This window comes from Tachypleus tridentatus, chromosome 2, assembly GCF_004210375.1.
Source record: "Tachypleus tridentatus isolate NWPU-2018 chromosome 2, ASM421037v1, whole genome shotgun sequence".
NCBI lineage: Eukaryota > Metazoa > Arthropoda > Merostomata > Xiphosura > Limulidae > Tachypleus > Tachypleus tridentatus.
In genome coordinates, this window is record NC_134826.1 from 146362017 (window position 1) to 146389841 (window position 27825).

At 33.5% G+C, this 27825-nt stretch overlaps 1 protein-coding gene across 6 annotated transcripts; it reads left to right on the forward strand.

Moving 5' to 3' along the window:
• LOC143245316 (uncharacterized) lies at positions 1-24997 on the forward strand. Of its 6 annotated transcripts, none has more exons than XM_076491516.1 (6): positions 14-140; positions 15168-15333; positions 18498-19296; positions 20260-20326; positions 20559-20730; positions 23511-24997. In XM_076491516.1, the coding sequence occupies exons 3-6, from the start codon at positions 18598-18600 to the stop codon at positions 23710-23712; spliced, it is 1140 nt and encodes a 379-aa protein (XP_076347631.1). In that variant the 5' UTR covers positions 14-140; positions 15168-15333; positions 18498-18597; the 3' UTR covers positions 23713-24997. The 6 variants fall into 6 exon arrangements, with proteins under 6 accessions (XP_076347636.1, XP_076347631.1, XP_076347635.1 ...); XM_076491520.1 differs by lacking the exon at positions 14-140 and adding an exon at positions 9570-9938; XM_076491519.1 differs by lacking the exon at positions 14-140 and adding an exon at positions 9932-10052.
• The last annotated feature ends 2828 nt before the right edge of the window (positions 24998-27825 follow it).

A 27825-nucleotide genomic window follows, 5' to 3' on the forward strand; every position in this document is an offset into this window, starting at 1 on the left:
GAAAATGAAATGACTTTGTGCCGGGCGAAGATTATTTTATTCAAGTAGCATAATTGGTTATTTACGGATATTTGGTGTGATTCTGTGCTTATATAAACGTATCACACTATAAGCAGTTATTATTACTAGGGTAAAAGAACGTAAGTAATTTATATTTTAATTCCAGAATACAGTGTTTTTATTTGTTTGCGATTAAATAAAATTACCATATTCTATACGTTTAAGTTTCGGCTTTTCGTGATGACGAGAAATCCATTGGAAGTAAAAATGTATTCTCCAAACGGCTGTTATGAGTATTAAAACTTTAATTAAAAGAAAGTACAAAACAACGTTTCGACCTTCTTAGGTCATCTTCAGGTTAACAAATAGAGAGTTTGTTAAAGAAGAGAGTAATCAAGAAAGACTACTTACGTTATGAAGAATAAAACTAAATTAAATACGAACTCGTTCTTTCACTTTAGCTTTATCAGCGGGCCTTCTTGAAGTTCAGAGACGCCAGGACCACTTCAATCTTTGGAGGACACTGGCTATAATACAAATAGAAAATGGTAACACGGGAAAACAAAATAAGACAATTAATAGGCTGAAAGAAAACGAAACATAATCTGAACATTTAACTTGTATAAATAATTTGCAGCTCCAATATGAAAGTTTCATTTTGGTCTAATTGGGAGGCATATAAAAACAAGTTACCTAACTTAACAAATTAAAAAAAAAAAGATTTGAAAAAAATGGTGTCTAAACTTGAGGCCTAAGCCAAGTAACTCTCCTGGTCCTACTCCTTATTGACCCTGTTTATCGGTTTTTATTAAGAAAACTTGAACTGGAAAATCTAATAACCTCCAGTTGGTATTGCAATGATAATTTTAAATTTCTGTTATGTAAAGTATAATATATCAAGTGTCAGGGTATACAAGTTTTATAAATTATACAGTAAATTTTGATGATTTTGTGAGTAAGGAATAACTTTGATGGGGTCACTGTTTTTCTGTCTGACTTGCTTTTCTCTTTTCTTGTTGGAGTTAAATATAGTTGGAGATTATATAAATATTGTAAGATACAATTAAGTGTTAAGAAAGTATCTATCTATGTATATGTGTGTTTTCTATATTTATATTGCTTTTTTATTAGTGTTTTCTTTTTAATTTTCTGATCAGAGCTAACTGCATACTGAAAGAGAAACTAAAAATCACTTGACTGATTGTTTTTGTAACATTATTACTTATCACAGTACTCATTGTTAATAATGTTATTTTAATCTATTTATTAAACACTTATGCTTATTGTGCCTACTTACTGAAGTTATTTCTGGAAGTTGGACTAGGTAGGAAGGTTTGATATAATTCAAAATTATATTTGATTTCCTGACTGTATTTCACACTTTAAGTTTTGACTAACCTGTTTTTAAAGTATTTCAGTTTGTGCAAATAGTGTGTCCACCAATAGATTGTTCTAAATGTCTGTCATCTGTTGAGTAAAACTAAAATTTCATAGGATGTAGATGGCAAGGGACCATTTGGTCCTTTAAGACTGCTCTTGTATATCCATGCTGAGAAAAGTAAAAATATAAACCCTTATTTTATTTTTCAGTAAATTATCATTTCTCTTCACAACTTGGTATAAAGTGCCCATCTTTACTCCTGCTGGGATCACAAGTCAATCACTGATTTTACTTTCAGAGAAATAAAACTAAGTGAAGCCCAGCTGGCTATTATTTGTTTTCATAATCTTAAATTTGTTTTACCTCTGTGTTATCTTTAGCTCAAAGAAATCAGAGGCCTTTAATATTTTGAGGAGCATATCTCCAGACCTTCCTACAGATAAACTGTCCTCACCATGTCTTCAGACCTACTCTAGAGAGCAAGAGCACTTAGCACCTGCTATTGGCAAAATTTTACTCTCTCAAAAGTCTCAATCATATTGACTCCCAAACATTGGCTGCCCTATAATTACCTTTTTTTGACCTGCAATGAAGATGAATATAAATACATCCCCAAATTCTGTCTATCAACAGATACCTGATTTTATGGTTTGAGAGATTTATCTTCAACAGTGCCAAAATTTGTTTATTTAGTCACAATGTTGAGTTGGTTCTCATCTGTATTTAACATGTGATGCAAGTTATGATATCCCAAGTGCATTATCTTCCATTTATTCTACATGTATCAGGTACAGTGTAGTTGGCACACTGTTATGTTTTATTAACTTAGAATGAATAGTTATATTCACCTGTTGACTGTGTAGTTAAGTTAGAATAATAAAATTAACTTACTGGTTAACTGGTTCTCTTGATTTTGAGTAAAGTTAAATCAAGTAATAATAAATTGGTGTTAAAACCAGTAGATGATATTGTATTACTTCTTTGTATTCTAATTATAATTTGTAAATTAGTCTTAATAAAATTCATGATGACAAGAAATCTGCTTCAAGTAAAAATATATCTCAGGGTAGCTGGTATGGGTATTAACACTTTTACTAATAAAGCAAAGAACAATGTTTTGACCTTAGGTCATCTCCAGGTTAAGAGTTTGCAACTGGCCATTGTGTTTCTTTTTAACAAATTCCCTCTTTTTTTAATCTGAAGATGACCTAAGACAGTTGAAATGTTCCCTGCTTTATTAATAAGTGTTGACACTCATACTAGCTGTCCTGAGATATAGTCTTGAGAAAAGTTATTAACTTCATCAGTTTACTTCAGTTTATAGCACAACAGTTGTTCATACAAGTTAATAATATAGTCTCTCAATAACTCAAACTGATGAGTTTAGTATTCTTCGGTGTTACTGGTGGTAATGAGAATGCTGTTGTTTTATATATGAAAATAATGAAATAAAGGAATCTTGATGTTTTGGTTGGTCAGTCTATTAAGTTGTCCAAGCAGTGTGCTATGTCTAGAGTCAAGGCATGCAGGATTGTTGGTTGTATTGACAGAAACATTGATTATAACTCTAAATAAATTTATAGTTTCATTGTGTAGATAAATTTTTAGACTTTGTTTGGAGTATTGAGTTTCATTTAGAATTAGGAGAAAACTGATATATGTTTACATTTCTTTAGGAAATTGATGGTGTTGATGTGTAATATATTTTTGTCTTAATGGTAAACGGTAAGACAAAAGGATAAATATACATGTTTACAGTGTAATAGTTACAAGTTAAATGTTTCAAACTGTGGTATTGACCTTTGGAATGGGTTGTCTTCATATGTAGTAGGTGCAGTAAGTTTAAGAGAAGGCATACTAAGTACAGTGGTACCTCGGTTCTCGAACAACTCCCTTCTTGAACAATTTGGTTTTCAAACATATTGTTTGAGAAAAAAAATGTCTCGGTTGTCCAGCATAAACTCTGTTCCCAAACCAAGCTGTCGTGGCCCGAACCCCCGAAATAACCCAACTGATGACCCTTTGACCATTTTTGGCTCATGCCAAGCTTACCCAAATCATTTTACCCGCACCTGTCGCTCAGTCCACACCCCTGATAAAATCTGTTGTGAACACTCTCAATTTTCTTTTTGTTTTACTAAATATTCTGATTAAATAAGCCACCACGGGGTTAAAGAAGGATAATGAAAGCAGCAAACCAAAAAGAAAAGTTGTTAGAGCCACAATAGAGGTGAAAAAAGATCTCATAGTGAAGTATGAGAGTGGTGTTCGCGTGTTACACAGTTTGGTATGGTGAAGTCTACAGTCTGCACCATACTGAAAAATAGAGGTCATCAAAGGAGCTGATGTTGCAAAAGGAGTGACAGTGCTTACGAAATAAAGATCACAATCAATGGAAGAGGTAGAAAAACTTGTTGATTTGGTTAAACGAAAAACAGTTAGCTGGTGATAGCATTTCTGAAACCATCATTTGTGAGAAAGCAAAACAGTTGTATGCTGACCTTTTGAAAAACACCCTGGAACAAGTGCTGATACAAGTGATGCCTTTAAGGCTAGTCGGGGGTGGTTTGAAAAATTTAGGAAGAGAAGTGGCATATAGTGTGGTGAGACATGGGAGGGTGCCAGTTTTAACAAAGATGCTGCTGATAAATTTGTTAGGGAATTTAAGGACTATGTAGAAGCTGAGGGTTTTATTCCCCAACAAGTGTTCAACTGTGATGAGACAGGCCTCTTTTGGAAGAAAATGCCAAAGAGGACCTACATCACTAAGGAGGAGAAGTCACTGCTAGGACATAGGCAATGAAGGACAGGCTAACTCTATTGTTATGTAGTAATACAAGTGGGGACTTGAAATTTAAGCCTTTGCTTGTGTACCATTCTGAGAGCCCAAGGGTTTTTAAGAAAAATTATGTCCTGGAAAGTAAACTAAATGTCATGTGGAGAGCTAATAGTGAAGCATGGGTAACCAGGCAATTTTTTATAGAGTGGGTCCATAAAGTGTTTGTCCTAAGTGTAAAGAATTACCTCACGAAAAAACAGTTGCCACTCAAGGCCCTTCTTGTGATGGACAATGCACCTGCTCACCCACCAGGCTTGGGGACGGGTTGGTGGAGGAGTACAGTTTCATTACGGTGAAGCTCTTGTTCCCTAACACGACTCCTCTCATTCAGCCCATGGACCAGCAGGTCATATCAAACTTTAAGAAACTCTACATCAAAGCACTGTTTCAAAGGTGCTTTGAAGTGACCTCTGGCACAGAGTTAACCCTCAGAGAGTTCTGGAAAAATCACTTTAATATCCTCCATTGCTTGAGGATCACAGACAAAGCCTGGAGGGAAGTGTCTTTAAGGACCATGAACTCATCCTGGAAGAAATTGTGGCCAGACTCAGTAGCAGATTTGAAGGCTTTGAGGCTAAGCCTGTTGTTGAGGATATTGTCTCACTAGACAAGTGTATGGGCTTGAATGTGAGTCATGATGATGTGGAGGAATTGGTGGAAGACCACAACACTGAGCTCACCATGGAAGAACTCCAAGACCTTCAGAAGGAGCAGTGACAGAAGGCAACTGAGGAAGTGTCTTCAGATGAGGAAGAGGGAAGGGAGGATGTTCATAGTTCACTAATCAAGAAAATGTGTGGAAAATGGAGAGAGCTGCAAAATTTTGTGGAAAATTTTCACCCTGACAAAGCTGTAGCAAACCGCAGCATAAAACCTTTCAATGACAATGCCATATCTTACTTCAGAAACATTTTAAAATGCAGGCAGAAACAAACCTCATCAGACAAGTTTTAGTGAGAAATAGGTCCAGTGAGTCACAAGCAGGTTGTAGCGATGCAAAGAGACAGAAAAGAAAAAAGAACCCCAGAAGAGAGAGTTGTCTGACGATTTTTGGAAGGTGACTCCAGTTCCAAACAATAATAATCCCCTACTGTCCACATTCCTCACCATCTTTCATTTACACCTTCAGCTCTCCTCAGCACAGGTAAAGTGCAGTTAAATTTTCATTTATTTTTTTTTATTGTGTTTATAGTTTTTGTGGTTGACATGTAAGTATAATTATATAGGTATAAATAAGCAATACTTTTACTTTAAATGCTTCATAATGCGTAGTTTTTGGAGGTCTAACGGATTAATTTAATTTACAGTATTTCTTATGGGAAAATTTGATTCGATTTTCGAACAGCCTTCTGGAACGGATTAAGTTCGAGAACCGAGGTACTACTGTATTTAAATAAGGACTGGTGCAGATGGTGTTTTTGTTTATTTGTTATATATCTTTAGTCTGTGAAATGTATGTTTAAATTTTCTGCTTACTTTACTTTAGTGGATGAGACAGCCTCATTGAACCAATAAGGTCCCTTATCTTTATATTTTATGTATTGGACAAAGGGTTTTGTTGGAATGGGCTACAGAAGATACAATTATTCATGTTATACATATTTATTTATTTTGAATCTTAAGTTATTTTAGAATTACTACAGTTGTCATTTGCTACATGTGTCAAATTTATCACTTGACACAAGTCAATATGTACGGTTCCTCAGCATTCTTAATACAATTAGAAACACCCTGGTTTAGTTTCTTCAGGAAACTTTAGTAATTTACAGTTATAATTGTTCTCTTCCAATTGTTTTTAATGTAAAAGAAAAATTAAGGCTTAAGCAGTGTCCCTGAGGCACCCAAATACCAAAAAATATCCATTAATGACAACCTTCTGGTTCCTCTCTCAAAACAAACCAATTAACAGATTCACCAGTGTTTAGCATTGCAACACTTGTAGCTAATAATTTGTGACCTTTTAAAAAGTTAGGTACACCAATTTACTTAACTTTCTTTGTTCTAATAACATCCTTAAAGTTAACAGACTAATACAATATTTCTCTTTGCTGATTCTGTCAACTGTTAATTATCTTTAACAATTCACTAAATGACTTTTTAAAGCTGTTTTTATCAGAATTTTTCTCATGATAAAGGAAAGATTAATTGGTCTCTAACTTTTATCTCTCCTTTACAGTAACATCAGCAACTCTAATCTCTAGACACCTGTCCACTTTCTGTTGATCTACTAAAAATTAGAGAACATGTTTCATATCTGGTGTTTAACCTCCACTATGGTAAACCTTTTCTGACTTGAGTGCTTTATTTACTTTTTATCTCAGGCTTTCAACCTACAACTTACAACCACGAGATTAATATCTACACACTTCAGGTCAATTTCAGTATTCCTTCTGGAATGCTAAAAAGTACAAATATTTATAAAACCTTCTCTTGTAAAAACAAAATAAAGGAAATGTTTAATGCTCAGCCATATTATACTTTTCTACGATAACATTATCAACAGCCCCTGAGGGTCCAATTTTCACAATAATGTATTACTTACCTTTTAACAAGAGATCTGATGTTACTTTTTAACATCACCAGCCAGTTATTTCTCATAAGCCCTTTTGGACTTCCTACTTTATTTAGTAACCAAATCCCTGGCCTACCCAGTTTTCTAAATCTTCCAACTCTTAAACTTGTGGTATTTTTCTCTGATTTCATCTTCATCTCTTTTTCCTTTTCTGTTTTTTCCTCCACATCACGTTTTCATACACTGTCCCAATTTGCTGATGATAAATCTTCTCATGGTTTCAGAATTAGCTTTCTGAAAACAGGATCTCAAAGTTTCACATCTTAACATGTAGTCAAACATTGAACATAATTATGTAGTGATTACTCTTCCAGTTTTAATGTTAAAGGACTATGTAGGACTTTTTGGTCCACCTAGGCCATCCTGTCCATTAAATTAAATACTAAAACAACTGTAGTCCTTATCATTAAAATATTTTTTCGGGTTTTCCTTTAAAATGTTACCCTACTTTAACAGTTATAATTATATCATTAATTGTAAACAGTAATTATAAAATGGCATCCTTTCTCGTAGACTCTGACTGTTTGGTGTAGAAAACTACCCTGAATCACCCCCCATCTCTCCTTGTTATCAATTTTCATACAGTTAAAACCAACATATCTAAAACTAGTCTACAGTGATTATTGTGTCAATGTTGTTATTACCAACTGTGATTTCTTTGTATGTATAATTTATAATTTACCCCTTCTCTCTAGTCAGGTTGACTATTGCAACTGCCACATAAAATAATTTTCCCTCTTCAGACTCCTGCTGGTAATCCATGTAGATTCTACCTCTAAGCTTCCTTCTTTTTTTTTTTTTTGTCATAACCTGTATTTAATGAATATCTTAAGAACTTCCTCAAATATGCTTTTCCCTGAAAGGCTTAATTAGAACCCATTGTCAGCATACAATTCACTCATACCTTGTAAATTATCCCATGCATGCAAACAGTCATATTGTTCAGGTTGTTTACCTGACTTAAGCCTTGTGTTCTGCTAAGCTCTTTAATCCCATGTTTAGCTGAAAGGACCACTCACTTTCCTTCTGTAAAGTTTTGAGGTCAGCTCTTATCTAAAAACTCTCTTCAATAACTCAACATTTTTTTCTTAGATTAAATGGCCAAATATAATACTTTAACACCTTGTAGGGCAAAACTCGTGACTCTCTTCAATTTACAGTCAGTGTCTTTGTGTCTGCAACCTAAAGTCTTGTATGATAAGATAATGAACATTATCTGGGCCTCAGATATTTTGTAATAGTTTTCTTCAGATGATTTTCTTCATTATAAAGTATTTTGTATAACAAGGCTTTAAGAGTAATTAGTTTTATTAGGTTTATTTTCTTAGTTTCATTAAAATGTAAAAGACTAAGTATTGTGTAAATGTAAAGTTTCTTTATAGATGGCGTATTGAAAAGGTTACATGTGAACATAGTCATGAGTAGGTTTTAAAGCTAGGAAGTTTAGATACATGTCAACATAATTATTTGGTATTTGCTGTTAACTTGAGTATTTTCAAGTGTTGGATAGTTACATGAATGTGAATTATACTTTGCTTAGGAATAATTTTTGTGCAGTTTTGTAAAGGAAGTAAATAATCTTGCTTTTCCTAATAGAGATTTGAATTTTTGAAATTCTTTTTAGTAGAGCTTACAAAAATGGAGATTGACTTCATTCTGGTGTTCAGAACTGAGGATAATTTGAGTGTTACTTATTGGTGTGTGGATGTGAAGGACTGTGTCAGATTTTAATTTTTCTTGTCTGCTGTGTTGGGCAAGGGTTCACTTAGGTGGGTCAAAATGCCATCTGTTTTGTTTTTACTTATGTTCCACTGAAATGTATATTTTGATTAGAGTCCCTGTGTTCAAATGATTATACCACTCCTCACAAAAAAAGGTCCATAACATTGTGTAACTTTGTTTATTCGTGCACCACAAGTAAAACTTATCCTGTTTGTGAGTGGAACTTAAGATAAAGCCATAACCTTAAAAAAAAAAAAAAACCTTTACAAATTATAGGCCTGATTTTGTTATGTATTGACATTACCGCAAAATCTCACACTTACAAAGGGATAAGTAAAACAAAAAAACTGCCTAATGTTTGACAGTGATAACACTTGCTGGGTTTATAAATTTAGCGATTTATTTTAACAATTTAAAAATCGTTAACAATTGCTTAACCAAACTTTAAGGGGTTTAAAGCGTTTATCTAATACAAGTCTTAACGGTGTAGTCGTAAAGAAGTAAAGTACACTGTATTATAATACAGTTTGTAATCGGACAGAACTTGTGCAGTCGTAATAAATGTTTACCAACTGGCCTTATATTTAACGTCCTACACGAAAGTTGTTGTCCGATAAATGTTTGAAATGACACTGATAATCCACGAGCTTTCATCAAAGCATTGGTTAGATCCAAACTTTGTTAAAATCCGTACCAAGTTACATTCTTTGTTGTATATAGAATTGTGAATAACTTAAATGCCACAGTACATTCACGTTCATTTATAAATATAATTGGTCGAATTTATAAATGTATAAACAAAATAATTGACATAATGCTATTTATTTTCGCGGACCAAACACCATAATTAAACTATTTGCAGTGTCTCCCTCTGGTGTGTCCGTGAGTTGTATAACATAATTCTCTACCGAGCGTATTTTATTTTAATTATTCAAAGTCTAAAGTAGACCCTGAAACAGCGTGAAGTTTAAATAGATTAATACGAAATCGCCCACTTACGCCCCAAACTAGTTAAAGAAAACAACCACTCATCGTTTGAATTTCGTAAGCTGACCTACAGTACCACACGAAGCAAGTCGCCACGTTTTATCACTTTATGGTTTCTTTGGGCATCGTTAATGATTGGCTGCCTTGTATATAATTGATACTGTGCTAAGTTGTCAGAACAGACGAGATTTAATCGTGGTGTGACATGTTAGGCAGATATAAGCGTTTTTAAAAGGGTGGTATTTATATCGCAGCTGCCTTGTTACCATCAGACGACAATATTTTGTTTCTGTTAACACTGTATTTTTAGTAAAGTGACATCCTGTTTTTACCCATTCTCTACCACCATTCGGGTCACGTGCAAGCAAGGTCATCTACAAAGGCCACGGAGCTCGCTCAAAGGAGCAAACTTGTGTTTACTTAGTCACTTCAACAACGTAGGTATGTGTACTCCTTCAGTATATGGAATGGTTTAAGATTCTTTCACATCCTGTATTAATTCTATAACGTCAGCTTTTCCTAAATTCTAAACTACTGCGCAACTGGATTTTGTAAGTATTTCTAATTACTGTATTGGCATAATTATGTATTAATATTTTCACATTGAAGCAATTGCAGCGACAGTGTATCTCCGGACGGCTGGTATTGGTATTAACACTTCTATCAAAATAAAGCAAAGAACAGCGTTTCGACTTTCTTAGGTTATCTTCTGAAGGAATATAATGGAACACCTTTATACCTATATTAAATTAACCCAACAACTAACTGCAACGCCCTCTACAATCTCGTACCCAAGAATGTCGAAATGTTGTTTTGTACTTTATTTTAATGAAAGTTTTAATATCTATACCAGCCGTCATTTCATGGGTTTCTCGTCATTGCGAACTGCAGTGACAATGTCTTATCTGCTAGTGGAGTTTTTTTATTCCTCTTTTTACGGGGACTTTACCAAAGCGTAGGGTATCTGTGACTTGAATATAATAATGCCTTAAATATGGGGCTTTATGCAACTTTGAAGAGAAGTCCAAAACAAATACTACCAATAAAGTATATAGACCGCATGTACATCAGCACGTATATTGGGCTTTGCATAATGAGTGTTGGCTTTTGATCTGGCATATTAACTTTTAAACGTTCTGCATATGGGTTTGATCTTGTTTCGTACTTCAAATTTTGTGTATTTACAATGAATCCATTTTCATTGTAACAGTAGATTAGTCTGAAATTATTACACCTGAGGATTGATCCATTAACCCTTTAATAAAGACCAAACACGATCCCTTCTAGGGAGTTAGTAGTCGTTCAAGTAACAATAAACCTGTCAGTTTTGAAAAATGGTTTGGGAAGTTTGTAATATAGTTTTGAAAGTAATTTAACAAAGCTTTTAGAATTTGATCGGATAATCGACATGGTTTCACTAAGGGAAATACTCGTCTTAAAATATTTTTATATGGTTTGAAAACGTTTCTAAATATGTAGATGAGGGTAAAGGTGTGGATTTGATGTATTTAGGAAAGTATTTGACAAAGTGTGACATAAAAGGCTCGTACAGAAACTTGTATCGGTAGGTGGTGGGAATGGGTCAGTTTGTTGGATACATAAAAGTTTATTGCTCTAATCAGACTCCACTATATCACCACTGTCATTATCCCTTATGGTTTGAAAGATGTTTGGGCTAATTATTTGTTTTACAGAACTCGGTGTTTCTTCCATGAATACTGAACTATTTCACCCACAAATGGTGCGCTTGACTTTGAAACAATGAAAATAAAGTATTGTAAAATACACTGCCTTAACATGCGATCATGAGCACTTACGAATTTTCCCTCTGTGACTCACCGGTAAACTTAAAAGATGAAAATAGTAAAAACCGAGCGCTTGCACAACACAGTTAGCCTATTGTGTAGCTTTTTTTAAAAAAACAACCAAACCAAACCTTTGTGACAAGTAGTATTGTCCAAAAAATAAACAACTTTCGCATTTACAATGTACGTAACTCAAATTGACATAAAACCTATCAAACATGAAGTGTAAACCTACCAGTTACTGATAGGACTGTTTCTGTTATTGACGATGGTGAAACACCCATTTGAAGTAAAAATGCATCTCAAAGCGAGATAATGTTACGGTCAATCCCAATATTCGTTGGTAAGAGTCGCTCAAGAGTTGGCGGTGGGTAGTCATGACTGCCTTCCCTCTAGTCTTACACTGCTAAATTAGGAACGGCTAGCGCAGATAGCCCTCGTGTAGCTTTGCGCGAAATTCAAAACAAACAAAACCAAAACCTTATCACGTTTATATTTTTAATCTTCTTTGTAATCTTGTCTCCAGTTTACTTGATAATTTTAGTAGTTTTAGCTGAATAACCATGTTTTTTCTAATGTAATAATAATAATACCAGGCTTAGGATAAAATGAAATCTTTCTAAATAGTTCTATAAATAAATGAGGCTATTTACTGATTAATACGGTTATATATAAAAATAATGGGAAAAAAAGCTAAAGTCGGACTTTATCACAATGTATGTTTAACTGAAAAGGTATTTTTTAAGACAGTTTTCTTTGGAAACATTTATTCTCATGAAATCATGCTTTTTTTTTTTTTAACTTCATTACATTACTTTCTGTAAGAACTTAAGGGGTGTATACACTAATACTTCCATGCACATGTTTCTTAGTTTCAGTGGACAGTTGTTTTTATCTGTAATTATTAGGTTGTCCAGAAATAAATGTTGGAATTCTCCCGATGACATACAGAAGCTGAATATTGAGTAACTTATCGTTGATTGGTTTGTTTAATCCAACGTTTGTTGCTTACAAGGTGTCTTTATTATCTACTGTTTCAACTCTACTCAGAATAAGTTTCGCAACCCCCAAGGCAGCATGGACAAGAAGAACGTTCATCTGATTTTCCTCTGACTTTAAACTTGGACGAAAAGTCACCGAAACTAACGGAACATGAACCAGGCATTCGGCCATGGATCTGTTATTGAACGTATAGTTCAGTGTTGGTTCCAAAGGTTTCGACATGCAGATGAAAATCTTGAAAACCACAAAGGTCGTGGAAGGAAGCCATCCTTAGATGAAAACACATTAAGGGAAGCAGTTGAGACAGACCCTCACACAGCAGTAAGTGAGCTTGTAGTAAAGCTGGATACAAGCAAATCAAGCATTGCCAACCACATGATTGTGATTGGAAAGAAGAAAAAGTTAGATAAGTGGGTTCTGTATGAGCTGACTGAAGGTCAACAAAATCGGCGTTATATGAGACCTGACAAGGATGACGCTCCAAATATTGAATTAATTGGTAACGGATGTTCTGCCTCATCCACCTTATTCCCAAGACCTTTCCCTTACTTTCATTTTCTCGAGCATTTTGACAACTTTTTGAACAATAAACACTTTCAAAACCAGGCAGCTGCAGAAGAAGCTTTGAGGGAGTTTATTGACCATACAAACTCTGATTTCTACAGCAGGGACATAAACAGCATCGTTACACATGTTGAAGCAAATGGTGCTTACTTTGATTAAAGCATGTTGTACAATACTGGTTTATACTTTTCTAAACTTTTGTTGAAAATCGACATTTATTTCTGGACAACCTAATAGATTTGGCGCTAGTAGTATTTTAGTTGTTTTAGTGGAAAGTTACATATAATGCAATACCACTGATGGGAAATAATTATTTTCACTGTGCAATTGCCATACCTACAGTTAGATATGGCGTCAGTAATATTGTAGTAGTTTTATTGGGCAGTTGCACTATCTGTAATTAGATAGTCATTATTATGAATGAAAGCTAAAAATCATGTTTCTTTTCCATTTCTCGTTAAGAGTGGTGCACAGGTTTTTAAAAAATCTCACCATACTGTATTTTAGCAAGTATGTAGATTTAACAATATAAATGGGTGCGAAACGTTTAAATTGCTTTCGCTCTAATTACACACATTTCTGTATCACTTCCTATTGGGGCCCGGCATGGCCAAGCGTGTTAAGGCGTGCGACTCGTAATCTGAGGGTCGCGGGTTCGCATCCCCATCGCGCTAAACATGCTCGACCTTTCAGCCCTGGGGGCGTTATAATGTGACGGTCAATCCCACTATTCGTTGGTGAAAGAGTAGACCAAGAGTTGGCGGTGAGTAGTGATGACCAGCTGCCTTCCCTCTAGTCTTACACTGCTAAAGTAGGGACGGCTAGCACAGATAGCCCTCGAGTCGCTTTGTGGGAAATTCAAAAAAACAAACAAACAAAACAAACGCTTCCTATTGGTCAGTAAACCACATTTAGCAATAGTTAAGACTACTATGTTGGTAGTAGTCTTAACTATTGCTAAATGTTATGTTAAGAATATATCCTAATGGTTTTACTTTTGAGATAACCAGCAATGAGTAGGTATTGCATACACATTATAAGACATGGATCTAGTGTATTGTCATTGAGACGTCTTTGTCTTGAGACAGACTAACATAGAAAAAAAATAGAGAATTTGATACTCTGTTCTGTAACCAGAAGTTGTCACTCTTACTTACGTTGTTTATTGGATAAAGATCACTTTACGTTGCATAGTTGCTTTTGTTTAATGGATAAAGATATTTGTACTTTACGTTGTGTAGTTTCTTTGTTTATTGGATAAAGATCGCTTTGTACTTTACGTTGTGTAGTTTCTTTGTTTATTGGATAAAGATCGCTTTGTACTTTATTTACGTTGTGTAGTTTCTTTGTTTATTGGATAAAGATCGCTTTGTACTTTATTTACGTTGTGTAGTTTCTTTGTTTATTGGATAAAGATCGCTTTGTACTTTATTTACGTTGTGAAGCTGCTTTGTTTTGGTTTATTTGGATTCACATTTTCTTCCATTTAAACATTGTTGGTTTTTATGTGCACGTGCTACCTTTCTATAAACGAGAAGCCGCAGAACTGAAAGTAACAAAGCGTTAATAAAAGCAGGATTTTCACGGTGTGGTCAAACTTTTTTATAAATCTATTCATTATGAATGACTCGCCGCATTTTCCAACGGCTGAAACGGTGTATATGTACGGTTGTGATATGCAACCATCTGATGCTTTTTGGTTGTTTTTTCGTATGTAGAAACTTTTGTAATATATTTTAGTTGTCATAGTTAAACTTGGAAAGTTTCCCAGTTATCAAAATCGCGCACTCGGCTTGGAACTTAACATTGAAATTTTCATAGTGTAATTTGATATATTTATATATTTTAAGATTGCCAAAAAGCATGATGTTTTATCATTTACCAAGTTCGTACCTTGAATGGTTTGTTAAATATTTGTCAAGAAGTACACCAACAATAATTGTAATTAGAAAGACAAATATTAACGTGAATAAAAAAACTGTCTACTTAGATATACTTCAAATATTACTGATTTGAAGCATAGTCCGGAAAGTCCGGGTTTTGGTTAATGTCATTGATAATTGTAGTGTGCGATAAGCAAGCGAAGGCGGATATAGGAGTTGTTGAGATAATTATGTGAACTTAAAGTGAGCAGTACTTGTTCTATTCCAGTACTGAAAATTAAAACGATATATCCGTTATTTTCAAAAATATATTGATATGTTTATTTTATTAACAAACATTAAGGAGTTATTGTGTATCATGAGCAGTACTTGTACGTACATTTTGGACCTACATTTGGATTCGCACTTTCAGCTCTCTCTGGGACAGCGATAAGCATACGGATTTCTGACGTTAAAATCAGGGGTTCGATTCCCCTCGGTGGACACGGTTGATATCCCGATGTAGCTTTACTATAAAAACGCCCAAGTACACATCCCTACTTCCAAAAATCCTTTGTCTTTGTTCATCTACGGATAAGGTTAGTAAGTTGGCCACAAGAGAGCGCATTTGCGTGCAAGTCAGTTGTATAGATTAACTATTCATTTTTCATAATTATCGTTTTTCTCTACAAGACAGGCAGTTGGTAGTTAGAAAAATTAGATTAGTGAGCTCTGATATGCAGTTGCATATTTCTCATTTACAACTTTTAATTTTGATTATAAGACAACATTTCATAATGTTTTAGAACCAATTTCTTTTTCTCCCCCTATCGTTGACTCATTAAAATCACGTAAAACGTACTCTGGAAGAACAAAAGTTACTTAATCATAAACATCCACGTAGTTCATTCCCTGCAATTTTTTAGTTGCTTGGGTGTGACCTAATAAGTGTTTCAGACGTTGAATCCAGTAGATCGCTTCTCATTACTACAGGATCGCACTTTGCCCTATGGAGCCGTAGATGTGTCATAAGAGAGACAAGTAGATATCACTTCAATTACACTAGCCCTGTTGGCTGTAGGTGCTACTATCTAGCTGTCACCCACCCTCCCTTGTTCTTTCAGTTTATAATCAGGAACAGCTGGTGTAGATAGTCCCTCAACTATCTGAAACAAACACTGCTTTTTAATAAAAGAATTATACTACTAGTTTTGGGTTTTTATAATAATTGAGGTTCATGGTTTATTCGTTTCTCCACAAAGTCCATTTTATAGATGTTGTTGCAAAGTTATAATCATCTTTGGTAGAATTGGAGAACAACAAAGCTGACATAAGAAACCAACTTGCAACAATTTTATTTTAGATGCAAAATGCAACACCATGAAGAACTAAAAACAAATTTAACAAATCAATGAAGTTGATTCAAAAGACTTGTGATATCAGAAGATTAAGTTTTCACGAATCATTCATGGTGTTCCAAGTTTGTGGATTGGAGAAACGTAAATTATTTGCTATCACAACTTTGTTGAGAATGTAAAACATTGTGGTCCACTCATGTTTAACCTGTCTAGCAGAAAAGACAATAAATACTTGTGAATGATAAACAGCATTAGACACCTACTGGGCTAAAAACTAATTACGTTTTTGCAAATATTAGCATAGGTTATTTTCTTTTTAGTATTTCTTCCTAGAGAGAAGAAACAAAATGGAAGATAGAACATGTTTTGCTGAGGATTACGTTTTTCCTGATTTTATGTACCAGAGAAGTGTTATAATGTGTGATTTTGTATGAAAATAAATCTATCGATACTGACCAATTTTGAATAATTTTAAAAATAACATTTGAAGTTAAGATTCATTATAATAATAATAATAATAATAATAAAAGGTTAGTGAAGAAAGTATTCAAGCTGTATGAATTTCTAAATGTCATATCTGAAGACCTTCATAAAAAAAAAAAATTTTTATTTGGGTTGATTAAATCATGTTAAAACAATTTTCAACATAAGTCGTATTACAAACTCCAACTGATGTACAGTCACAACGGAACATCATGCATCAGAACTATATTTTGTCATTGTTTAGTCCATTTGTATTCAGCATGATACCAACAAAATTGATTGCCTAAAGAAAAGACAAGTAACAAATATTTCCAGTACAAACTATACATATACTTAGATTATAAAGAGGTGTTCAAGTTGAAGATTTAGAATTTTCAAGATGGATATTCTTTGAAATTGCTGATCTTGAGGCAACAGGACCATCCAGAAAAGGTCAAATCACTCCAAGTAATGCATACCCAGATTGCTTTCACGAGATGTCAATTCAGCAGTTGTAAATTTCAAAAGGTGGTGAATGGAACATGTATTCATGCTATTTCATCCAGATCTACTGATCAAATCACTGTGTGCAATTTTGTAGATTTCTGTGCAGTTAGACCACTGAAACAGTCATCCTTCTACACTGGGTAGATTACAGAAAGCATAAGAAAGGAATAGTGCGATTTGTGCATGACAGTTCTTATGACCAAGCCTCTTCTACTGGAACTGCAAAGCAATTAACAAAAGTGGTCATCAGATAGAGCACAAGTCAACATGGGCCTTAATTAGATAGTGAAATTTAAATTAATTCACTGTAATTAACTTCTGTATGTATGTGTTTTGTTCTTTGTTTCGGTATAATTGTATTTACGAGTTGCACCTATTATCATAAAGACAGTGAAAAGATGGCTTAATCTAATAACTATCTGTGACTTATTTGTTAATAAAATGACTGTAAATGTTTTTAATAACATTCCTTTTATGTAGTGAAAAAGATGGGGGTAAATTACTATTAATGAATTATACCTCAAGTTGAAACTAGACATTGATTTTAAGAAATTTAAAGAATCGTGAAATTTGATACTGCTTCATAAAATACGTAGTGTTTTAAAATAAATTACACTTGTATTTTTATCTGTCAGTGTACTGTATCTTGTCTAATTTAACAACATGCTCAATGTAAGTAAAGCGTGTATAGTAGACAGATTTTTGATCAAACATAATTCTCCTGTAAGTATGCTACCTGTAGCAGTGTTTTAAAGTTTTTAGGTTTGATAATAAAGTCCTTGGTCTTGCATGCTGTTGTTTATAGTACGATCGATATACAAAATTTCATCAACAGAAGGTGCTAGAAAATTGTAAATTAAAAATACAGCTGTTGCAAGTGTCTTGCATAACCCATTAAAATTGACGAAGCATTTATGTCTGATTGATATGGTTTTCACCAACTTTTAATACCTCTAAGGTTCTGTGTCATGATTCTGTATTGTATTTGAAAGAAAGTTTTGTCATATCAAAGGCAGATTTGGGAGGATTTTTTTTTTTCCTTTTCCCATCAACTATTTTTGGGCTGTGGTGAATTAGAAGTTGTATTAATATTGTCAGTGTTAGCTGATTTAGGTGTTATTAAACAAAACATAAATTGGCCCTCAGCTTTTACACTGTTAATATGTGAATAATATAGAAAGAGTTGTAATCATTATACTTTTCAAACTTGTATTGTATTGGGTTGTTTCTGTTTAGTCATTACCATTAAATTGTAGTTTTTGAAAATTGCATGTTACAATGGAATATTAGTTTTAACATGTGAAAGTGTGTATTGATGATAGTTTAGCTTGCACACCCTTTTTTTTTTTGTTATTAATTATATTAAAAGTTTACAAACATGTCGTATGTCCATTAAAGTTCCCAAAATTCAGTTTTTGGTTTCTTATTCTTTTTAGGTTTAAAATATTATTCCATAAATCAGAAGAAAAAGTTCTTAGCAACTAATTTCTGGAGGACTGTTTACTTACAAATTACTTCCATTACAAATCTTTAACAATGAATCACTCTGTAATGAATCATAGTATGATGAACCACTCCATGATGGATCATATTGTGAATGCAAATGGACCTACTACAACTAGCTTTCTTCAAACTCTGATGACCACTATAATAGTGCATCAGATGCACAACCATAAATCCCCATCTAAAACTACGACGCCCTTTCCTAAACACGATGATCGGCCATCTCACTTCCAACCATTGATATCTCCTAATTTGCCAACAATAAATGATCCTCCAGTACAAGATGATAGTAGTCCTTCTGCGCACGGTGGTCATGATGGTCCTTCTGCGCACGGTGGTCACGATGGTCCTTCTGCGCACGGTGGTCACGATGGTCCTTCTGCGCACGGTGGTCACGATGGTCCTTCTGCGCACGGTGGTCACGATGGTCCTTCTGCGCACGGTGGTCACGATGGTCCTTCTGCGCACGGTGGTCACGATGGTCCTTCTGCGCACGGTGGTCACGATGGTCCTTCTGCGCACGGCGGTCACGATGGTCCTTCTGCGCACGACGGTCACGATGGTCCTTCTGCGCACGACGGTCACGATGGTCCTTCTGCGCACGACGGTCACGATGGTCCTTCTGCGCACGACGGTCACGATGGTCCTTCTGCGCACGACGGTCACGATGGTCCTTCCGCGCATGGCCACAGTGAACATCGTGGTGGTAATAATCTGGAACATAGTATGCAGGTAATAAGTATAATAAAGAGTTAATTGTTTTTCAAATAAAAGCAGTAGCTCATTTACTTTTACACACACGCACGCACACTTGTTCCATTCTTTAAACTGTTGCTCATTGAAAACAAATAAGGGTTTGATCTGGTTTGCTTATGTCTTGATTATAAACAGAGCATCTGTAAATATTCATTCTAGTTTGTAAATGAGAGTTGAAATGTCCTGTATATTATCCATGTTGCTAGCCTAATATTAATTGACTCTTTTTTTGTTAAAATATGAACATTTCCAAAGTAGCATAATATTTTTTTTATTCTATATTCTCTCAGTTTGAAATCAGTATCACAATAATAGCAGATGGTAAAAGACTTGAACATAGCAATCTGACTATAATAGAAGTGTAAAAACATCTAAGGCAAAATCAAATATACTATTCTCTTTAAAAGAAAACGTTTTCTTGTTGCTAATGCACATGGAAGAGATCCACACTTATAAGATAGGAAACCAGTATGTTCACATTGTAGTTATTAATGGAAAACATAAATTTGTGTTTTAAGACAAGAAGGACATCAGACCAAATGAAACCTGCTACAAAGAAGAGTATTTCTTTGACGTATTTCAGTTTTAAACCTGACATATTTTTTATGAAATTAGAATTGTTCTAAACAGTGAAATTTGCAGTTACTCGTGGGTTTTACTGACTAGTGGAATCACAAGTTTAGGCACTACCTAATCTCAGTTTTCACAGAAAAATGTTGGTACGTTTGTGCAATAGCAGCTACATTAAGTAGAAAATCGGGTACATTATTGACTTGTTGAAAAAAGTGATGTAGATAAGATCTTTCCTGTAATCTTGTGTTAAACAGTTACATAGTTGGATGATTATAGTTATGTATCTGTTCAAGGCTTAGCTTTAGAAATACAACTATTTCTAGTACTATGGGATCAGTTACTGATTTTGTTTGATTTTTCGTGTAGATGTACTTCACAGCAGGTGTGGAAGTGACCATACTCTTTAGACAGTGGCATGTGACAACAGTTGGAGGTACGATTAATTATAAACACTCACCTAAACTTTTATTTTGGAAATTTAATAAGCAAATTGTTAATTCAAATGTGGCATGACTAAAAAGGTTAATATTACTTTAATCATTATAGCCTTGAATAACTGACTAATTTGCTTAAGTTTTAAGTGTGAGATAAAGTTAGCAGTTGCATATGAATGTGTTTTATTTTCTAGAAGTATTTGTTAAATAAGTTTCTAAATTTTCCAACAGGCTTGATTGGATCAGTTATTGGCATATTTATTTTGGCAATGCTTTATGAAGGCTTAAAGTTCTTCAGGGAGCATCTGTACAGAAGAAATGCTTCCACAATTCAGTATGCCACAGTTGCTGTTACTGGACAAAGTAACAACTCTGGTGTTACGGAAATTCAAAAAGTGACAAGGTAAGCATTAACTTGAATCTTTCAAGTGTTTAGGTGTTGTACTACAACAGAATTACTAACCTAAATAACTGAAAGAATAAATATAACAATCAGTTAATTTGTGTTCACTGTTTTATAAATGCTGCTGTTGATTAATTAATAAATAATAAAATATTCACAACTGTCAATGTTGTGGTTATTAAGACATTAGAAACATTTACGTTTGAGCTATGTACTATTATGCTACAGTTATCTTTAATTGTATTTTATTTTAGACTTTTGTATTTTTTTTTTTTTTTACCAAGTTTAAAAAGCTGAAACTGTGGAGGGGGGGGGGTGAAGAATGTAAACTGGGTTGCCAAGCCCCCTTCTCTTTCATTCACGTTGCTAACCCTGCTTACATACAGTATAATTTGTAATGAGAAGTTTAGGAATGGTAGACAGAATCAAATTACTTCAGTGTCTTATTTATTAAAGAATTATACAGAATTATTTGTACTGTCAACAAGTTATATTCTGTTTTCACTCAACTTTGCTGTTAAAATGCTTCAAACATCAAATTAAAAGTTTGATACAAGTTTCTCTGTTTGATTACAAATATTAAAACTGACACAATGAATTGCAGGATTTCTAAATTTCTAGGGATATATCTATTTAGGATTTCTGTAAGGTTTTTACATATTTTGTTTCCACTGACTTGGACTGCTTAACATAGGATTCTGCAACATGTAGTTAATCAGATAAGTGTGAAGATGTTTTCTGTTAAGCCAATCACGTGAAAATATCTTTGTCTGCTTGTACATCACAGTGAATAGTATGAAGGAACACTGCAATCCTCCGTAATTTGCTATTATGTAAAGAATATTAAAATTTAAGTGCATAATTTTCTAAATTATTTTAACAAACTCCTATTAAGATTCTAGTTGCCATTTAAAGTCACTTTTATGTCAATCTGAAGACTTTCTGTGTAAAGAGGTTATTGAGAAATTGTCCCATCATTTTCTTGAATGCATATTTTAGGTCTGGGTTTAATTACTAATGTATCAGTAAACTGGAACACTTGTTATATTAGAATATAAGATTTGTTTGATGTAACATGTACATAGAATAGTATACTTGTTGTTCACCCTTGGGGTGGTGGGTTGGACATGTAATTGAGCTCTGTATTTCAGGGCTAGTGAACTATTTGAATCCATATAATACCAATACTGTAATACTTAAAGAAAAACAAATGTGGAAGTCATGGAACTGGCAGGATACAAAAGGTCACTCATGAAAACTATAAGAAAGAGACAAATGGAATTTCTAGGACACATCTGTAGGAAGAATGGGATAGAGAAACAGATGCTATCTGGAAAAACAGAAGGGAGGAAAAGCAGAGGGTGTCAAAGAACTAACTATATCGACAGCCTCAATAACTATGTCACCAAGAACTCAATGAGCAACATCGGTTGATAAGGAGGATTGACAACAGAGAAGTCTGGCATGCCATGGTCGCCGATGTCTGCAGATTTGACACATGAAGAAGAAGAAGAATACCAATAAAGTATTCCTTGTACTTGAAGATGTGTACATTATTAGAGTAACAGCCAATTCTTTAATGTTTCTAGAATGGTTGACAAAACCCTTGAGAATTAAAGAAAAACGTTGTCTTTTTAAATGCTTATGAACCTACCCCCTTTTGAATAGCTCTTCATCCTACACACTGTAACCATGTCGAATGAAGACTCGTCAAGGCTCATGTCATGGAATCATAAGTTTGATTCAAGACTTTTGATGTGTGTTGGGCAAAATTCACACTTTAAAGGAAAACAAACCTGTCAAGATGTTTTTCTTGAAGGATACTAGACCTGTCACCACCGATAAAAATTAAAATTTGAAGACCTGGTACTGGCCCTTGAGGATATTGGAAACCTAGTACAGGCCCTTGAAGAGGATATTTTATGGAAAAGAGTGGAATGTAAAAATATTGACTGATAATTATGTGGATGTTCCAGTAGTAAGTCCTGTAATATTGTGGCCAAATAATTCAGGTTAGCAGCAAGGTAGTGACTTCATTGTCCACTGCTTCATTAAAATGGAAGATTACCTGTTTAGGTGTGTGAAGTATTTAATAAGGTTTCGTAGGTATAGTTTGTTAACTTTTCTACGGCTACAAAAGATGGAAGTGATCTGGTGAATCTAACTCCAAAATGGAAGTGAAACAAATGGTACATTAAATGTGTTTCAAGGAAGATGAAGTAATATGCCCTCTGGTGACATTTTGATGTTCCTGTCTTGATGACTTTAACACATTGTTAAACTTCTGTTGTGGTGTCGCCTTCTTTTCGTTCTACACATGTTCATTAGTCAGGAAATATTGACATATGATAAAAGTAATTTGTGTCAGAAATATGAAGATATTGATAAACTTGTCTGTATTATTTTTCAGATTCTATTTTTTAATCCATTATGTTTCTAGTGTACAAAAACAGTTGCATTTACTCTAAAATGTTTCTTTGCCCTCAAGAGAATCTTATGGTTTGCGGCCTTCATATTTCTATGAAGGAACTGGGCATGAGATTTGACCTAGATGCAGCTGTTACCTGTTTGTTTAATATAATTTAATAGGGGAGCATGCATAGCTTGTACCTTTTTTGTTATAGAAGTTTATCTAGTCTGAATTGACTGTTACCGTAGGGAATTCATTCATTCTTCAAACTTTTCTCCCATCTGTCTTATTTTTGTACCGTAGCATATTAAGGTGATTTGATTCTATTTGTTGTCATAGAAACTGATGTTTCATGTCTTTTTTTTCACAGAAACAAGATGATGAGTGTCCCACATCTGATCCAAACTCTTCTTCACGTGGTGCAGTTTGTGATAAGTTATTTCTTGATGCTTATGTTTATGACATATAATATGTGGGTGTGTATAGCTATTGCTCTTGGTGCAGGTGCTGGATTCTTTCTATTTGGTTGGAAGAAAGCCACTGTTGTGGATGTGACTGAGCACTGTCATTGATGATTTAACAGAGCTATAGAAAACAGTTGTTTTATGTTTAAAGTTCATATTTATCTATACATGTATAAAGAAATGTTGAAAAAAATTCTTCTATGGAGCTTGGCTTGCTGGTATGACAGCCAGATGCATCTGTTCTTATTAGATGTTGTCACAAGTTAAGCTCCAACGTGGTGATACTATATTTTCGTGTGTATAAATTTCGAGATAGTTTTACTTTGGTGTTATGGAAGAATGAGCGTACTAAAAACACACAGTAATACTTTTCGATAAACGCAAACTGTTTATGTAATTGTTTGTGTCCTTTATTAATATACTCACTTTATAAGTTCTAGTTAAGTAAGTTCAAACAATTTGATTGGAAATTTATAAAAATACATTAAAATGTTTTAGGCGTGTGGTTACTGGCAGCTCATTTCATTTTAACTTTTATTAATTTTAATCTTCTGACAACTAATAATAATAGTCTTGTGAAACTTAATATTTTTTATGAAACTAGAACTATGAAACTTTAGAACTTCTGACTTGCATGTTTTCACTTCCTCTCGTGAAGATACTATTTGGATGATTGTACTTCAGTCTTATATTATGTCCTCTTTGTATTAGTAACTTTAATGTTAAAAGAATTGTGTAAATTGAAAGGCCAACAATTAAGAAAAAATTTAGTCTTAACATTTTAAATTACTCTCCATACTAATTTACTGTGTTTGTTGAACAGTTTTTGAATTGTCTACTCTAAGGTAAATGTTACCGACTCTGAGGAATAATAAGTAACTTGTACGTAACCCAGACTTTTTATTTATAATACTTAAACAGTAGCATAAGTTATAAACATTCCCTCATTCAAAACCATGTATGCCAGTTACCCTTGTATCTGTAAGTAGCATACTTCCATCAAAGTACTGAATCACTGAATACCTACTTGTATACCAACTTTTTTTGAACTGTTTAGTAACTTGCAAATGTGTTAATTAACAAGTGGAAGACTTGGTGAAAATACACATGTTGGTATGGATAATTAAACTTCATATTGGATATTTCAAACTCAACTAAGTTAGAGGGGAGGGGACATGCTAACCCTCTCGGATACTGGTAGGTGATCAATAACCCTTGTGTTAATATTGAAGTTTTAACTTGTCAGTATTTTTAAACTAGCACGATGTGTCCATGAACAGAATATATTAAAAGCGGGCTGTGTTGGATTGTGTTAAAATTATTTTGTACAGTTATCGATTTGTCAGGCGAGACTTGTAGAAAATGTCTGCACAAATTAAACTTTTCAATATTATTCAAATTTATCGAAGTGTCATTGACTAATGTAGATCTATAAAGTTATGACGTGTATTTTTTTAAAACTTTACTGAAAGGAAAATGGTAGAAATCGTGCAGTGATAAAGGTGTTGAAAAATGAGTGTGTTACATGATTCATTCCATTATTAGTGACATTTCATCTGACAGTGTATAGGACAACTGATCTCTGAAGCAAAAATATGTAGATTATTGGCAAACAGTTCCTTTGATTTCTGAAAAACTAAAGTTGTACGTTTTTTAATGTGATCTTAATTATGTGTGGATCTAACATTGCTTAAGATAATGTTATTTTTCAAGTACTCTGTTCTTGCTTTTAACTTGTTAACTTCAGTTGCTTAAATAACTAACAAGTTGTAACTGGGAGAAGTTTTGAGTGAAATACTGAATTGTTACAAGAAAGTGTTTATAGTATCTGTTAAGTACTTGTATGGTGTTCCAAGTGTCTTTGTCGTATGTATGTTAATCTGTTATTATTCATAGATTGTTTTCAATAGCTTGTTAACACACAGAGATTTAATCTTACTTGTAGCTTGAAAAGAGAAAATCTAAATAGGAAGTGTATTTTTATAACAAATTGACCAAGAAAAACCTAATATTGTAGTGAAGTGATTTTAAGCAAACTTTATGAACATCTTTAGTAATACATAGTAATGAAACTGAAACAATTGTTCTCTGAGGTATATATTGTAGTGTTTAATGCCATTACTTATTTGTTCAAAAACATTCCTAGAAGTGTAACCTTGAACATGGAAAAGGATTGAAAATGAATGATTAGCAGCTTATTTGTAGACGACATGAAGGTTAGCTGTTGTTGTTCTTATATAAAATTAGGTTCAAATACTAGAAAATAATTTTACCAATATTAGAGTTTATAAAGAATATCCTTAATTTAAATGAGGTAAATACAGTTACCCCTAGTAGCCTTGTGAAACTGATACTGTAATAGTTGTAATATTACTGGTTCAAATGACGTACTGTAATAGTTGTAATATTACTGGTTCAAATGAAGTACTGTAATAGCTGTAATATTACTGGTTGAAATGACGTACTGTAATAGTTGTAATATTACTGGTTCAAATGACGTACTGTAATAGTTGTAATATTACTGGTTCAAATGAAGTACTGTAATAGCTGTAATATTACTGGTTCAAATGAAGTACTGTAATAGCTGTAATATTACTGGTTCAAATGAAGTACTGTAATAGTTGTAATATTACTGGTTCAAATGACATACTGTAATAGTTGTAATATTACTGGTTCAAATGACATACTGTAATAGTTGTAATATTACTGGTTCAAATGACATACTGTAATAGTTGTAATATTACTGGTTCAAATGAAGTACTGTGATAGCTGTAATATTACTGGTTCAAATGACGTACTGTAATAGCTGTAATATTACTGGTTCAAATGACGTACTGTAATAGTTGTAATATTACTGGTTCAAATGACGTACTGTAATAGTTGTAATATTACTGGTTCAAATGACATACTGTAATAGTTGTAATATTACTGGTTCAAATGACATACTGTAATAGTTGTAATATTACTGGTTCAAATGAAGTACTGTAATAGCTGTAATATTACTGGTTGAAATGACGTACTGTAATAGTTGTAATATTACTGGTTCAAATGACGTACTGTAATAGTTGTAATATTACTGGTTCAAATGAAGTACTGTAATAGCTGTAATATTACTGGTTCAAATGAAGTACTGTAATAGCTGTAATATTACTGGTTCAAATGAAGTACTGTAATAGTTGTAATATTACTGGTTCAAATGACATACTGTAATAGTTGTAATATTACTGGTTCAAATGACATACTGTAATAGTTGTAATATTACTGGTTCAAATGACATACTGTAATAGTTGTAATATTACTGGTTCAAATGACATACTGTAATAGTTGTAATATTACTGGTTCAAATGACATACTGTAATAGTTGTAATATTACTGGTTCAAATGACATACTGTAATAGTTGTAATATTACTGGTTCAAATGAAGTACTGTAATAGCTGTAATATTACTGGTTCAAATGAAGTACTGTAATAGCTGTAATATTACTGGTTCAAATGAAGTACTGTAATAGCTGTAATATTACTGGTTCAAATGACGTACTGTAATAGCTGTCATATTACTGGTTCAAATGAAGTACTGTAATAGCTGTAATATTATTGGTTCAAATGAAGTACTGTAATAGCTGTAATATTACTGGTTCAAATGACGTACTGTAATAGCTGTAATATTACTGGTTCAAATGACGTACTGTAATAGCTGTAATATTACTGGTTCAAATGACATCCTGTAATAGCTGTAATATTACTGGTCCAAATGACGTACTGTAATAGCTGTAATATTACTGGTCCAAATGACGTACTGTAATAGCTGTAATATTACTGGTCCAAATGACGTACTGTAATAGCTGTAATATTACTGGTTCAAATGACGTACTGTAATAGCTGTCATATTACTGGTTCAAATGACGTACTGTAATAGCTGTCATATTACTGGTTCAAATGACGTACTGTAATAGCTGTCATATTAAAGATATAAATGTTTAATGCACTAGTAGATAGTTTTAATGAAACCAAATACAGGTTTAATGGTTTTAAATGCTTAACTGTAATTGAAATACAAGATCAGACTCGGTACTAATTTTTAAAAGTTAGTGTTAGGCAGTGAATGTTTGGGGTCCAAAAGTAATTCTAGGGTTTTGGTTGGTTCTATTTGTTTTTCTTTTTGCAAACAAATGTTTATGTATATATTTCTAATTAATATAATGTGTTCTTTGTTTTATGTTT